This window comes from Alligator mississippiensis, chromosome 2 (genome assembly GCF_030867095.1).
Source record: "Alligator mississippiensis isolate rAllMis1 chromosome 2, rAllMis1, whole genome shotgun sequence".
NCBI lineage: Eukaryota > Metazoa > Chordata > Crocodylia > Alligatoridae > Alligator > Alligator mississippiensis.
In genome coordinates, this window is record NC_081825.1 from 88,040,394 (window position 1) to 88,056,845 (window position 16,452).

Below are 16,452 nucleotides of genomic sequence, written 5' to 3' on the forward strand. Positions count from 1 at the left end.
TTCAGGCTGAAGAGTCCCGGGTCACTCAGCCTTTCCTTGTATGGCTTGCCGTGCAAGTCTCTGATCATACGAGTGGCCCTTCTCTGGACTCTCTCAAGATTATCACATCTTTGTTGAGGTGCAGAGCCCAGAACTGGACATGGTACTCCAGCTCCAACCAACTTCTTGAAACTTGGCATGTGTCATGCCCTCAGAAGGGGCTACCATTCCTGCAAGTTTCATCCAAATCTGGCCAGAAATGGCAACTTTATAGCCTGTTTCAACCTTTCCCATTATATCCTATGGGCAAAACAAAACGGGATCAAAACAGCAAAACATTTCAACAGAATGAAACGGAACAGCCATTTTGACTCGAAACAAAAGTTGAAACAAAACACTGTTCTGTCGAAAAGCTGGTCAAAATGGAATGCTTCCGTTTTGCACAGCCCTACTTCCTAGTCCGTGGGTCATCAGAAGTCCCTTTGCGGGGCCCAGTGTGTGAGCAGTGGACTAGAAAGCAGCTTCTCAGGCTGTTTGTGTTCTTGGAAGTTTTTAAAGGGTGATGGGCAGGCAGCCCAGGACCAGGGCTGTGCACCAGACATCTGGGGGTGGCAGATTTTCCCCATAGGATATTATAGGTTCCCTTCTAAAGGGATTTCAAAGCTGAAAGCCTGCCAAAAAACCTTTCTGCTTCCATGTTAGGTAAATTTCCAGCTCATACAGCTTAAATATAGTTAATTTGCAATAAGCTGTGCCAGGACCATAGGAGTCTTCTGGCTTTTACAGGTTCCATCTCCATGTCACTGTTATGTATTTTTGTTTACCCCCAGTATGATTCATTTAAGAATTTAGCATGATGCAAAATATTTTTTGCACTGAATTGTAGGGTACAAAGTGGCAGTGCAGTTCATACAAGGCTTGCATATGTGTTCATTACTAAACAGTAGGTGCTGCAAAAAACAGATTGCCTGGAAGTTTAATTTTGAGATTTTTGAGCTTGATTGTCCAGACATCCCGTGTCATTTTCAGTAGAATAAATTAACTTTGGTTTCTTATAATTTAAAGCTCAACTGATCATCTATGATGAGTCAAGACGTACATCTTTAAAACCTCAGTACTTTTCTCTTTATTTTTATTGATTTTTTTTTTTTTTTTTTTTTTTTTTGTAACAAAACTATGATCTCAAAACTTCACTGGTGCTTACTTGGAAGCGGTCATTTTAAAGTAAATATAGTAACACCATTGACTTCTCCTGGGATCAGAAGTTTTAAATTTTTCATCATTAAACTCAAGAGTCTCATACTGAGCATAAAAGCTCTTGGCTTCTTAATTTACCAAAATAAGTTTAACATCGAACAAACAATGTGATTACATTTCAGGCTATTTCTTAATTTCTTCTTTTTAAAAAAAATTTGGAATACATCAATTCATAAACATATCAAGCATATTGTATCCCTACATTTCAAACTTTTTTAAATGTAAGAGTGTGTGTGTGTGTGTGTGTGTGTGTTCAGGAGAGGGGCAGGGGGGACCTGTTTTGGGAAGATTTTAAAGACTAAGCTGTGTTGGAAATAAGGTTATCTTCTGGCTATTTTTAAGGTGAGAAAAATGGAGTCCAGTATCCTCCTGTGGAGCAGTCTACCTCAAGTTATTCAAGATTATATTGTGGCAGAGAATTCTCACGAGGGAGAGGTCCTCGTTTGTTTCATCCTCCACACTTCTTGAGACCACAACTGAGACCTCCACAAGTGAAACCCCCACAGCTGTATTCTCCAGATCACAGGATACATCAAAAATCTGCCGTGTGTCCCCAGGCAACTGCACAAGACATGATTCAGCACTATCCCTTTCTTCTTCCGCCTCCTCCTCCTCTTAGTACTCCTACCCCTACTCCTACCCCTCCTCCTCCACCAGTGTTTGGACCTGTTCACAATGGAATTTGTCCCTTTCCACCTCCACCCCCACCTGGGACTACTGATATGGTCTGGACGGGAATGCCAATGAATTTTAATGTGTATGGTCTTCCTTACCCATTTCTGCTGCCGCCACCACCACCGCCACCCCCACCACCACCACCACCACCACCCTCTGCCCCTCCAAATTCTTAACCTTCTACGTTTGTCATTCTGACTGTTTTGCATCTAAATATACAAAAGCTGTAGGTAATTGAGGGGGAGAGGGGAGGGGTGAGATATGGCCACCCATTCCAAAATGTTATGCTTTATTTGCTGTTTTTGATTTACTTTCAAAAATCTAAACTTCTGTACAAGAATAGAACAGATCTAAAGTTCTAATTCTAAAAAGCAACAACCTTTTGTTGGGCTCTTGAGCAGTACAAACCTTGCGGTCTTCTATTGTCATACTCAAAAGAAAAAAGTGAAATATTGTGTATGTATTGAATAATTGTTTTTTTAATAAAGCCAGGCAATTTGAAGGATTGAAAATTAATAAATGTTATTTTTGTAAACCAGCATGTAGTCAAGATCTCTTTTATAGTAAGTAGCTTGAACTAGAATTTAAAAAAAACCCTATCAGTCTCAGAGGGGAAAATATTTTGTTTTGATTGAAAATGAGGACACTGTGCCATAGTTAGCAAGATTGGTATAACTGGTCCAGAAATATATTTAAAAAAGAAAAAGTTATAGTGCTCTGTTAAAAGAAAACATTTTCTTTTGTTTTCTGAACTTGATTCTCATTTAACACCAATAACAGCATGTTTCACATTTCATACTTTGGTTCTAAAGTAACTGTAAATTTTGAGTCATTTACTGACAATTAATGAAATCTTCAGGAGCTTGCTAAAATTTGAATGAGCAGCTCTAGATAAGTGGAACAGCGAGCTAAGTGTGACCGTGCATCTAAGTACCATTCAGAAGGAACTTATGGATTGCAGCTTTCTATAAGAACAAAACTAACCTAAAAATCAGACTTAATAAAATAAGTTTTATCAGTGCATTATGGTGTAAAACGGCATAAGCCAGAAACTTGAAGCAGTGATAATTCATTTTCTACAATGTAGATGCCACTAACATTTTCTCATATATACGTGCTGCCAAATGCACAATGCATCCTATTTTCCCCGAGGCCCTATGAAGGAAAAAAGATCTTACCTTGGAGTATGAATAATTGCCTGAGGTCTGGGATCTCTGAAACTGGGGGGCCACTTGCCAGGGCTGGGGACTCTGCACAGAGGTTGGGAGCTGCACACTGGGGCCGGGGCTGTACCTTGTATGTAATGTGTATCCCAATTTTCCCCAGATGGCTTGTTTAAAAAAAAAAAAGAAAAAAAGGATCAGTTATATGCAAAAGAACATGGTATTAACAGAGACCACTCTGGATCCTCATAGGATACCTTCAGCCTTTCTACAATTGGGGAAGAGCCATTTTAACTGTTGTAGGGGTGTATGTATGAATGGGGGTGGGGTGGGGAGGATCACGTGAAGAACCTTCCTATTTAGTTCTGCTTCTCAAATACGGTCTGGATCAGTCAGACTTCCTTGCTGCAGTGCCTTTACAATCCAAATTTCTAAAACTTCCTATTAGAAAAAATCCTGTAAATAGACCACAGTTGGCAGATGGACCTCTACTGACCCAGTATGTCATCTCTTAGGTTCATCCTGCATATTTGTCCACTGCCTGTGAGAGGGGTAGAAAATTAACTCTCGAAGGGAAGTTAAGCCACCTAGGTATGGATTGGAGTAGGCATTACGTTCTTTAACTCAGAATCTGTGGCTGCAGCTGCTCACCAGAATCTGGCCTGTAATTAGTCCAGAGAGCATCTTTTTCAAAATTTCTGTATCCTGAAAATGGGATAATGTTCCTTTTTTCAGGATATTAAAAGGAATCCCTCTCTGCCTTAATTGATTAATCCTCTTGCCCCCCACCTCCTCCAATTCCCCTAAAAAAATGCAAAAAAAAATGGGTTTCTAAGAAGGAAAGGAGATTCTTTTGAATGAACTCAGATTTTATTTTGGTTGGAATATCTTGAGAGTGAGTCTGACTAATCCTTTGAAGAGCAAGACTAACTGTACACAGCACAACTGTAGCATATGTGCTATGAAGGCAGTACATTAAGACACCGCCCCCCAGCATTAATCTTAATTTGTAAGACTGTAAATTGCTGCATACCTTTTATTCAGTTCTTCTTGAGAGCTCCAAGTCTGCACTGAGACTATGCAGGATGGATGATTTTGATGGATAGCATGTAAAAGAACACATTCAATTTTTTATGTACAAGTTGTGGGGGGGGGGAGGAAGAAGTTTGGGGATTGTCCTTTTGCTAGTGGAAAACACTGCTCTGGAGTGGGTTTAAGATTGTCAGAAGCAGAACAGAAAAAATAAAAATTTTTAGCCAGTTCCTGTTGCATTATTTTTCAAATAGGTGGCTGTATCAGTTATTCAAAAAATCATGTAGTTCAATTCACTCATGCAATAAATATCAGAGAAGAGCATAATTTAACTACATAACATGATGCCAGTCCCAATTTTGCTGCTTGTTGCTTACCTTAAACCAAACAAACAGATTATTTGCATATTGCTTAAATACATTGAGAAGTCCCCACTGTCTGCTTTGTAATAATATTGTACTCTGTTCAGCTACATAACAGTTAGTTGCTTCCTCTTCCCTGTTCCTGGAGCTATCACAGCGCTCCTGTTTAGGAGCCTTAGAAATAGGGGAAATTTAATTTCAGGTCCTTCTTACCTTATTTATATCTGCTGAGTTCTTCAATTCACTCCTCTCCTCTCAGGTATCTCCTCCATGTTTTGCACCTGATTGCCTCTGTCATCATCCTCTGCTTGGCTAATTCAAGTGGTTTTTCTTATCGAGCTCTTGAGAACTTGACTGAATCATTTTTCATGATTGAGGTAGATGTTGTTCAGCTGGAATTCATGTTTTTGTAAAAAAAAAAAAAAAAAAAAATCATTCCTGGAAGGAAGGTGCCTTATCTCCTTTTCTTTCTTGGCAAGTTGTTTAACAACATCCTGTTTAGCTTCTCACTTTATGGTCTCCTTTAACAAAACTGCTTTGTTTCATTCAATTAAAAAATTAATGAAGTTATGCCTTGGACAACATACATGCATTTAATACATCTAGTCACAATAATCACTAACTATAGTGCTGTTTTTAAGTTATGCACTTAGAGATTTCCTTTCCCACAATGTGCTATTCTTTATTTCTATCACAGATTCTACTATTTGTTCAGCTGGGCATGTTAATTATGTTGCATGTTCTGTTGAACATGCCTGTTTAACATATAACATTTGCAGGGATTCACTTTCCTTTTTATGCCTTCCTGTTTATCCTAATTTATCCTTTATTCCCCATATCATTTCCTGATTCAAACTAAGAAGTTGAGTAGATGAAGGGAATGCATTTAACATGATGGGCTTTGACACTTGGACTTCAAAACTTTTGATTAAAGTCCCAAACATTCTCATAGATAAACTGGAGATATGTAAGATGATTACTATAAGGTGGTTACATAACTAGTTTAACTGAAAGCAAAGGACAGTTGTAAAGGGCTCTGTCAGTATGGCAGGAGGTTTCAAGTTGGATATCACAGGGTATTGTGTTAGCTCTGGTGCTGCTTAACATGTTTGTTAATCATCTAGATGCTGGAATAGAGAGGTTCCAGATCAAATTTGCAGATGACAAGAAAATTGAGAGATTGGAAGCATTTTAGGCTCTCAAAAAGGTCTTGATGGGCTGGAGAGCTGGGCTTATATACAACAGGATGAAGTTCAAGACGGACAAGGACAATAAACAGATTGATGGCCTTGTTACATTTTAAGAAAGCTGCACATATGTTAATTGGTTTAGTGTTGCTTGACTTGAAGCAGTTGCAACTTAAAGTGGAAAAACTATCTCTGACTGCACCTTACCTGCGCAGCTGTGACTTGCCACTAGAGGCTTGTTAAGCAGAGGCAGGGTAGGAGCCCATGTAAAATGTTTTTTAGTACAAAAAAAATCAGTGATGTCAACCACAATGTCGACACGTTTTGTGTGTTTTTTAGTCTGTTGTATTTTTTGGCATTGGCCGCAATGCAAATAAATACAGTGGGGGTGGGACCCGCACAATGTTCCCGCCAGGCAGAGTGAGTGCTACATCCCTGGAGTGCCGGGTGGCCACAGTGCCTCCTACCACTGCTTGAATCAGCTCACTGCATGAACTCCATGGGGCCTGATCCTGATGACCCCTTGGGTGCTGCCCAAGCTCTGAGGAGCCTGATTCCCCCCTCCCCCCCTGACCTGTCCCACCCCAAAGTCTGACAAACAGGTCCAGGGAGGTGATGCCTCCCTTCTAAGCGGTACTGGTCAGGCTGTAGTTGGAGTACCGTGTTTAGTTTTGGGCACTGCACTTCAAGAGGGATGCGGAGAATCTTGAGAGGGTTCAGAGGAGTGGCTACCTATACATTCTTCAGGGGAGGGCAGCAGGGAATAGGAGATGCTCTATTTACTAGGGCATTCCCTGGAGTAACTAGGAACAATGGCCACGAATTGACGGAGAGCAGGTTTAGGTTGGACGTTAGAAAGAACTTCACGGTAAGGGTTGCTAGAATCTGAAATTGGCTTCCAAGGGAGGTGGTGCTCTTGCCTACCCTGGGGTCTTCAAGAGGAGACTGGTCAAGCACCTAGCTGGGGTCATCTGACTCCAGCTCTCTTTCCTGACCAGGGAAGGGGGTTGAATTTGATGACCTACTGAGGTCCTTTCCGACCCTAACCTCCAGGAATCTATGAATTTTTGGGCATCGTCTGGGCAACCGTAAGGAAGGCTTTAAACTAGGTTCCATGGGTTATAGTGAATACAGCAACAGAACAAACCGAAAGGGAAAGGACTGTAAGAAGATGCTTAACTATTAAAAAAAATAAAAAAGGAGGGGGGGCAGAGATCTACAGGATAGCCAACAAGTGATGCAAAAGGGAAACAGGTCAGAGTTCAAAATGTGTCTGATGTATGTATATAAATGCAACAGGTATGGGAAACGAACAAGATAAGAGTTGCAGACTCTGAAAAGAATATGATTTGATATAAGATTCTAGGAATAGTTCTTGTGAACGTCAGAATAATACAGCCAAACGGAAACTTTCTGGATATTTTACAACTTGTGTGGAGGACAGCTTTCTGTTCCAGAAGGTTGAGGATACAAGTAGGGGATCATTTATCTTGGATCTTGTCCTGATGAATAGAGAAGAATTGGTAGAGAATGTGAAGGTGATGGGAGACGTGGGAGGAAGCAATCATGATATGATTAGAATTCCCCAGATCCTAAGAAGGGGAAAGTATGAAGTGAGCAAAATTAAGATGTTGAATTTCAACCAATTAAGAATTAATAGGCATGGTATCATGGGAAAACAGACTGAAGATTCTAATGGGCACAGTATTGGAAGCCCCACAAGAAACTGTTCTGACAATATAGAAGCACAAGAAGAGTGGCAGGAGACTGATGTGGCTGCACAAGGAGTTTCTAGGATGCCTCAAATAGAAAACAAAATCATGCAGGCCAAGGCGAGATGCACAGGTCACCAAGAAAAGTATACCAGAAAGTAGCAAGAAACTCCAGGGACAAAATGAGGAAGGTTAAGAAAAAAAAAAAGTTTTCTTCTTCTCCCCCCTCTCTGTCCCCCACTGCATAACCCAGCAGATCAGCCATTTGGACTTGGGGCAGGTGAGGGACCAGTTCCAGGTTTTGCCCTGACCGAGAGGCAAAAGTCAGAGCTGAGCCACCACCTGCAGCAGGCTGGTACTTGAATCTGAGACGAGGCATTTTCCCCCACATGCTGATTGAAGGGGGCAGGGGAGGGGGACAAGGGGATATATTCCTTTACCGATCTTTCTGGGTACCTAAGTCCTATGTAAAATCAGATGTATGCAACATAAAAGTTTGATGAAATAGTCCTAGCTGTGCTAGCATAGCAGTTTTGATCAAAATAAAATCGAATCAGTATTTGATAGGTGCAATACAGCATACTAGAATAGCCTCTACGTGTCAAGTTGTTAGACTAGGGTAACAATATCATCTGTGATAATCTGAGGAAAAGAAACAAGTTTTACAAGGGTAAGTACCTTATTTAGTTGCTGTTAAGGTGGGGGAGATGTTACTGACTGATAAGAAATACTGCACCCTGTATGTAATTGTTATAAAAATGTACGCATATTAGATTTAAGACAAACTAATTGCTTCCCTTTTTCTCATCCTTACCTGGGATCACTTGGCAAAATTCACAGGTTTTCATGTGAAGGTGCTTAAACTACAAGTATATTCATTATTGATATAATTGTTGTATCTAAAATAATTAACAATGTTATATAGGTTCATTTGCAACTAGAGAGCTTTTGTGCTGCAAACCATTTTTTGAAGCTGGGAACCCTTATCCTGAAAAGCGTGGTTCTATTGTGCTACGTCTGGTATTTGAGTTGTTATAGACATATTTATCTGATCATTGCATGAATTACTGATTTGGTTTTTTGAGTCCTGATAATTATGATAGTTCCAAGGATGAAAGTGTGATTTGGATTATGTTCAGGTTTTTTGTGTAACTAGCAAGATGGTTTACTTTATTTCTTGCCAATTACACCTGTATAGCACCATTTAAAGCAGTGGAGGTTCCAGAGGTGTTATGAGGTCCTTAAGTGGTCTGTAGGACATTTACTGTTTGGAAAGAACTATTAGCTAGCAAAAAAAAAGTATTCTTACAAGCCTACTGTGAGCTAAGTTGTTGGTAGCTTACCTGAGCAAACTTGCTACAGAAAATAATTTCTAAGAAATGTGGAACCCTGCAATGTCATGAGGAAGACAAAGTAAGATTCCAAAGCACACCTGCACTTAAATGTTGTAGTTAAGTGTTCAAAAAAGACTACAAGTCTTCCTTTCTGGTTGCAGTGATCTCCAAGATCATAAATGAAAGTTTGGAAATCTTAATTGATAGAGCCTGGGAGCAAGGGTATCAGTTTGTTTGGTACCTAGATCTATTCAGCTACCCAATTTATTTCTTACAATCTGAACCTAACATAACTTTTTAATTATTATTATAATAACATGCTGTATAAAAGGAGGACATGTGCCTTCATCGTACCAGGGCTCCCTTTTACTAGAATTTGTTCTGATGACCTTGCAATCTAAATATATGTAAGACACAATGTGGTCATGGATGGCAGAGGGAGCACACATTAGGCCCCTGCTTCCAATGCCATTTATGCATTTTATCCCGTAACTAATACAAAATACATAAATAACGTTGAGCAGGGACTGGAACCAGATCTCCTTCCCCCTCAGGGAAGTGACCAACTCACTAAACTGCACAGTATGTCTAGCATCCTTTTGCTTCGCTAGAGGGGCAAACAAACATCAAAAGTGGAAGAGGCTGCCCTCAGCCCTGCTTTGCTTTATAACCCTTGTGATTGATTAGGGTGCTTTTCTCAGAAGAGGGTAGTGTAGTTCAACCCCCTTCAGCATGAGAAATATCTAGAACCTGTCTTTGGTCAATGCTGTAACCTAATAGCTATTGGACAAATGCTTGAAACCTAAGATTAAAGTGTGTTATAAAGTCTTATAAAGATGAAAGCATGTTATAAACTAAGATGAAAGCGTGTTAGGTTTTCCAAGGACTTGCATGTAGTGACTTTGATGTCTAAAAGAGATGCTAGTGCCATTTAAACTTCTGAGAAAAGGAATAGGGTCTGGATCATCTTCAGTCCATGAAGGTAAACCTGTTCCTTTAGAGTGGAACTCAGTGTTATTGTAGCAGAAAGCCCCTTTTCCTCTTGCCTGCAGTTGCTCTCCCCTCCTTGGATATGCTTTTCCTCTTCTACCTTTTCTTCCTTCCTCGTTCTTTCACTTTAAGATAAGGAATTGTGTTTTGAAATTTGTATGTGTGCGTTTTGTAAATCCCCTTGTATTTTGGTATTTTTATCTATTTGTGTGCCATGGCATTACTTTTGTAGCTTATATTTTATACTCCTCACCTTTCAACTTCCAACTAAATGTGTTTAGTTTCATAAGTAAGTTATACATTGTAACAATGTTAACAAGGGCAGGAATCAAACTGCTCTTCCCTGTATCAGGCTGGCCCCTGAAAGAGCGAGTGAATCAGTGACTGAATGTGTAAAACGGTAGCAGGCAGCAATTAACACCTAAGGAAACTGCAGATCAACCAATGGAAGAACTCAATAGAAGACAATGTAACAACCAGGAAATCTCTAAACTGATCAAGGGCTAGAAGCCCTGGCCTGAGTTAATCAATGCCGGGGACCAACTTTTGGGCTGAATATCTCCAAATCGACTGCTCCCAGAGCCCTATTCAAAATTCATCAATGGACTCCCAAACCTGCACATACATGCGGACGACCCCTGGGGCTGACAGATGCCATCCAGAAGCCACCGAGGGGGGAAGTCCCACGAGGGTCAACGACCCCTGGATTGGGCAAACCTGAAAACTGGGGAGTCGCCAAAGTCTGCCAAGGACAGATAAAAAGCAGTGAAAAGTGACCCTCAGCGACGCCCTCTTGATCTCCAACTTGACCAGCACCCAACCTGTCCAGCCAGAAGGACCAGCAGGCGACCCCCTTCTGGAAGATAACATCACGCTGAAACAAGCCTCAACGACAGACTCCAGCGCCTGTGGGATAGGTACCCGACTCTTGTAGCTTGCTACTGTGTGTGTGTGTGTGTGTGTGTGTGTGTGTGTGTGGAAGGACCAGCCCCAAGGTTTATGATTTAACTCATTACAGTATTTCAATCTGCCTAATAAACCAGAATTTTAAGGATTCCGAGTTGAACATTTGTAGCCAACATTATCATTGGTATAAAACTAAAACACTATTCTCTTTGTACATGCCAATACCTGTCATATTTTTTTTCCCCAGCACTGATGTTCCCTTGAATTGTATATGTTTATACTTATTATCCATATCTGGCTGGTAGGTATTAGGGTGTGTGAAATGGTCTGTATTAGATTTGGATTTGGCCCGAACAGTGATTCAATTAATTGATTCAGATCACTGTCCCTATTCAACTCAGCTGAATCCGTATCTGAAGATTCGATGCTGATTCAGAGAATCAGCGATTCAGCCATAGACGCAGCTTTAAATGTTTTTTTCTACATACCTTGAGGTACCAAGCGTGTCTCATGAACACTGCAAAGGTGGAGTGGATGGAGCGTCCCACAGGAGCGCAGGTGGGGGGGGGGGGGCTGCATGCTCGGCAGCAGACACGGAAATGAACTAGAAGTACCCAGCTCGGTGGTCGGTTGTGGGGGGGCCCCGAGTGGCCCCCAGACCTAGGTCCCCCATGCACTCCACGGCAGACCCGGAAGTGGACCCAAAGTGCTTCGGGTCCACTTCCGGTTCCACCACTGAGCCCGCTGGAGTGTCTCCTCCTCCTCCCCACCCCGCCCCGTGCTCCTGTGGGACACTTCATCCACCCCAGCATCTCAGTGTTCACGAGCTGCCTAGTACCTTGAGGTATGTAGAAAAAACATTTAAAGCTGTTTCTATGTCCGAATCATCAAATCTTTCCAAATCTTTCTGAATTGATTTGGAGGGTACCGATTCGATTCGGAGAGATTAAAGGGTCTCCTAATTTGATTCTGATTCAGAGATTTGGCCACCAAATTGGGCCGAATCTCTGCCGAATTGAATTGACGACTGAAGCTTCACACAGCCCTTGTAGGTATCCATGTCCTCTACAACTTCAGCCTCATAGTCTTCTGTAAGTTTTCCTCATACTTTTCTCTATTTCCCCTGTACACAAAGAATTTAAAAATAAATAAATAGAAGTTCTGTGTTTAAAAGGCAAGTGTTTTTCCCCCACTGAATATATGGAGTTCAGTCCTTTTTACAAACCTACATAGCCTTTAGCCTTTTTTTGGTTCAGTTACTGATCATTTTTTTAAATTGTTTTATTACTATACATTGTAAGATCACTCACTATTTTGAGATTCTTTCCTAAAGTTCAGTCACAATGGAATAAGCAGGGACAGAGAAGAAGCTTTGATTTAAAGCTGTACTGTTTATGAGAGGCATTCTCTTAAGGCTAGTTTTAACATATCTAAGGTTATTCATAGAATTCATAGAAAATTAGAGTTCGAAGGGGCTTCAGGCAGATCATCTTGTCCAACCCCCTGCTTAAAGCAGGACCATCCCCAACTAGATCATCCCAGCCAAGGCTTTGTCTAGCTGGATCTTATTAAACTCCAAGGATGGAGATTCCACCATCTCTCTGGAGTAACCTGTTCACTACCCTCCTAGTGAGAATATTAGGAAGAATTTCTAACCTAAACTTCCCTTGCTGCAACTGGAGACCATTGCTCCTTGTTCTGTCATCTGCCACCACTAAGAACATTCTTGCTCCATCCTTGAAGGCTGCTTATTAAATCTCCACTGGGTCTTCTGTTCTCCAGATTAAATGAGACCAGCTTCCTCAGTCTCTCCTCAGAAATCATGTGCCCAACCTCCTGAATCATTTTTGTTGCCCTCTGCTGGACTCTCTCCAATTTGTCTACAGCCTTTCTATAGTGGTGGACCCACATTTGGATAAAGTACTCCAGATGTGGCCTCACCAATACTGAATAGAGAAAAATAATCACTTCCTTTAATTTGCTGGCAGTGCTCCTACTAATGTAGCCCAGTATGCCATTAGCCTTCTTCACAACAAGGGCACACTTGTTGATTTACCGCTCATATTAACTGTTATAAAGGTGTCACTATGTTGCAGGGCATAGTACTTTAAATGATTTGCTTTGCTAAATATCCCAGAAGATTCCAGTTCATAAGACTGGAAGAAATGTCCTAGTCATTGTGTCCAGTATACTGCTCTTACAAGCAACTGCATAAATGCATTCGTAAATTTGCAAAGCTGTATATCCAAATTAGGTAGGTAGTAGCAGCCACCAGACTAATTCATCTGATAGTAGCCTTCCAAGTCAAATTCTTTATTTAGCTAGATAATTTGAAGCTAGTATTGGCTAGAAAATAACTCACAAAAAAAGTAACATAAGAGTTGGACTGTTAGAGTAGTGCAATTAGAACTAGTTAGGAAACTTTTTTGACTAAATGCTGTTCACCAGCAAGTGATGGAAACTAAATATTTCATGGAATCCCAAGTTTTTGACAAAATTCTTTTGTTTAGAAGAAAATGTATATCTTAGACCTGAAGGAGTGAGTGGGTGTCCAAGCCAGAAATCAGTAGGTAGGGACCTACTTAACTCACAGTGTGACAAAGCCATTTTCACAGCTTTGTCCTGGCATGAGTCCATTCTGTAGTCATTTCACGGTGGGTCACTGATTGGTGGAGAGGTAGGAGGAGGGGGGAGCTGCTATCTTGTCTTCTGGCCCCTTTGTACCACCCTGCCTGCCAGTGCCTTCCCCTCCCAGTGCCTGCCTGGGAGGGGAAGACTTAAAAAATCTTTATTTTTATTAAGCTCTTTTAAAAATTATTTTTTGTGGGTAACCCTAGATTTCATAGTTTCCATGAAATCTGCAAAACCATGATTTAGGTAAGTCTCTACCAATAGCATGCAGACGCTGAAATGTGCAAGACCTACTTCCAAGTCCCAACTGTGTTCTGTTCAGGTCAGGAATTTGAATGGACTATTGCTTGTTCTTGGGTGGGACGTTGGTGCATCTTGGTTTTAGTATGATACAAGATGGAAACAGACATTGAAACCTCAGTCTTTTCACAAAATAATTTGCCTTTACCAAAATCCAATTTCTGACCTAAGGTGCCCAAGTATGATCATATTCCATCCTGCATGAGTCCCTGAAACATAGTTAGTACATGGTCAGTGAATCTTCTTTATCTTTGCTGCTTTTTGTCAGTCAATCTTAAGGTGAAGGTGTTTTTCAAAAATAAACACATCAGTGATTTTTTTTTCCCCCAAGGACTTGAGTTAGGGTGGAACAGGCTTGCACTTAAGTGAATTAGAGATGAAATAGGATCTCAGCCTTTGTGTTTTCCAGCTCACTTTAATTCCCTTTCTGCTTATAAAACTTTCAAGTAAAATAGACTTATAATATTGGTTCAGATGTTTATGGTTTTGCTTCTAATAGCACTTTCTCATCCTTAATATGACTACATTTACTGTCAGTGCAAGATGTGTTCATTTTTCAGAACTGGGTGCTTAAATTTTTTTGCTGGATCATTGCTTTGACTCACAGCAGTAAGATGCTTAGTATCTATTTACATTCTCTTCTTTATTCCAACGAGGGCAGTTGCTAGAATCTCAACTATAGTAAAACAAACAATAACCCTCAGTCAGTACTGTACTGAACAAGCTCAGTTGTTCAGTGTAAATTTAGCTTGATTTGTCATGCAGTCATTATAGTTTTTGGGTTTATGTTGGTATCAGTTGTATGTTTGCTTTAATACATAAGTATATCCCTTTCTCTGAGATGTCCTCTAATGTTAGGCTCTAGTTTATGAGTGTCTGATTTACTTACATATGGGATATTGGCAAGCAGCAGAGAAACTAAGAGTTTGCTCTTCCATATGCCCTGTAGTAGCAGTTAATTTAATTCTACCCCTCAGGGAAATTACCAGTGTTTATTTATGACATTTGGCTTACATGCCATCTGCTTTAAGAATATTCTTGTATAAATGTCATCTTGCTTAAAAAATGTTTAAGTGTGGTAATTGAAGGGAGAGATGCTTGTGTCCTTTTTCCAAGCTTGTTCAGTGCTAGAAGAATTTTAAGGTATTACAACTGTTAGAAGTTTATAGGAGTGAGGAATTGTCCAGAGATCCCAGCCAGTCAGAGCAGTGTCTGAACTACGTTAAGCATGGACTGCTGAACAGGGGGAAGATGCAGGGGATGGGGGAAATGGGGTCTGTGTGCTACTTCTGTGTCTGGGAGGTCACTCACTTAGGCCAATGGGCTACAAAGTTGTCCCTTGTCCTCTTGGCTGCCCTGTGACCTTGGACAAAAACTTCAGGTAGGAGTTTAAGTGAATCTAAATGGTAGAAGCAATAGTGGAAGCAGGGATCTTTGGCTAGCAAGAACTTTCTGTAGTTTGGACTGGATTTGAGTGAATTTTTTATGATCTATGCTCTAGCTCTCACTTTCTCACCTTAGCTTCAGTCCATACCCATCCTCCCTTCTCTATGATCCACAGATAAAGGCTATGCCCTTCACTTTTCTTTTCCCTTAGTGCATCCTTTACTAACTAAAGCCTGCTCTACTCTCCATTTCATTCCCCACGCCCCCAAGCCATTGAACAAACTGTTGCCATCATGTTGTTTTGTCTGCTTGGGTGCTATTCACTTTCCCTCATCCTCTGTCTTGACTGTTTAGCTAGTAAGCACTTCAGGGTAAGGATTGCTTACTACACAGCTATGGAGAGTCTAACAGAATGAAGGCTTCTTATTGATTGGTCCTAGGCATTACTGTAATAAATACAGTTAAAATGGGCTGCCTCATTCCTTTGTCTTGACCATAACATTTCAACATTGTTTTTGTCTGCTTTCATAGATTCATAGATTCATAGATGTTAGGGTCGGAAGGGACCTCAATAGATCATCGAGTCCGACCCCCTGCATAAGCAGGAAAGAGTGCTGGGTCTAGATGACCCCAGCTAGATACTCATCTAACGTCCTCTTGAAGACCCCCAGGGTAGGGGAGAGCACCACCTCCCTTGGGAGCCCATTCCAGACCTTGGCCACTCGAACTGTGAAGAAGTTCTTCCTAATGTCCAATCTAAATCTGCTCTCTGCTAGCTTGTGGCCATTGTTTCTTGTAACCCCTGGGGGCACCTTGGTGAATAAATACTCACCAATTCCCTTCTGTGCCCCCGTGATGAACTTAAAGGCAGCCACAAGGTCGCCTCTCAACCTTCTCTTGCGGAGGCTAAAAAGGTCCAGTTTCTCTAGTCTCTCCTCGTAGGGCTTGGTCTGCAGGCCCTTGACCATATGAGTTGCCCTTCTCTGTACCCTCTCCAGGTTATCCGCATCCTTCTTGAAGTGTGGCGCCCAGAATTGCACGCAGTACTCCAACTGCGGTCTGACCAGTGCCCTATAGAGGGGAAGTATCACCTCCCTGGACCTATTCGTCATGCATCTGCTGATGCACGATAAAGTGCCATTGGCTTTTCTGATGGCTTCGTCACACTGCCGGCTCATGTTCATCTTGGAGTCCACTAGGACTCCAAGATCCCTTTCCATCTCTGTGCCACCCAGCAGGTCATTCCGTAGGCTGTAGGTGTGCTGGACATTTTTCCTCCCTAGGTGCAGCACTTTGCATTTCTCCTTGTTGAACGGCATCCTGTTGTTTTCTGCCCACTTGTCCAACCTATCCAGGTCTGCCTGCAGCTGTTCCCTGCCCTCCGGCGTGTCCACTTCTCCCCATAGCTTTGTGTCATCTGCAAACTTAGACAGAGTACATTTGACTCCCTCGTCCAAGTCGCTGATGAAGACATTAAAGAGTATCAGTCCAAGGACCGAACCCTGAGGGACCCCACTGCCCACACCCTTCCAGGTCGA

The 16,452-nt window shown here is 41.4% G+C and overlaps 1 protein-coding gene across 1 annotated transcript in view; it reads left to right on the forward strand.

Annotated features, from left to right (window-relative positions):
- The window catches only part of NAF1 (nuclear assembly factor 1 ribonucleoprotein), a 52,927-nt gene extending 50,478 nt beyond the window's left edge, over positions 1-2,449 (forward strand). The window contains exon 8 of the mRNA XM_014611577.3: positions 1,579-2,449. Within this exon, the coding sequence (XP_014467063.1) occupies positions 1,579-2,087 (509 nt within the window). The 3' untranslated portion in view covers positions 2,088-2,449. The remainder of the gene's footprint in view (positions 1-1,578) is intronic.
- Positions 2,450-16,452: the final 14,003 nt, after the last annotated feature.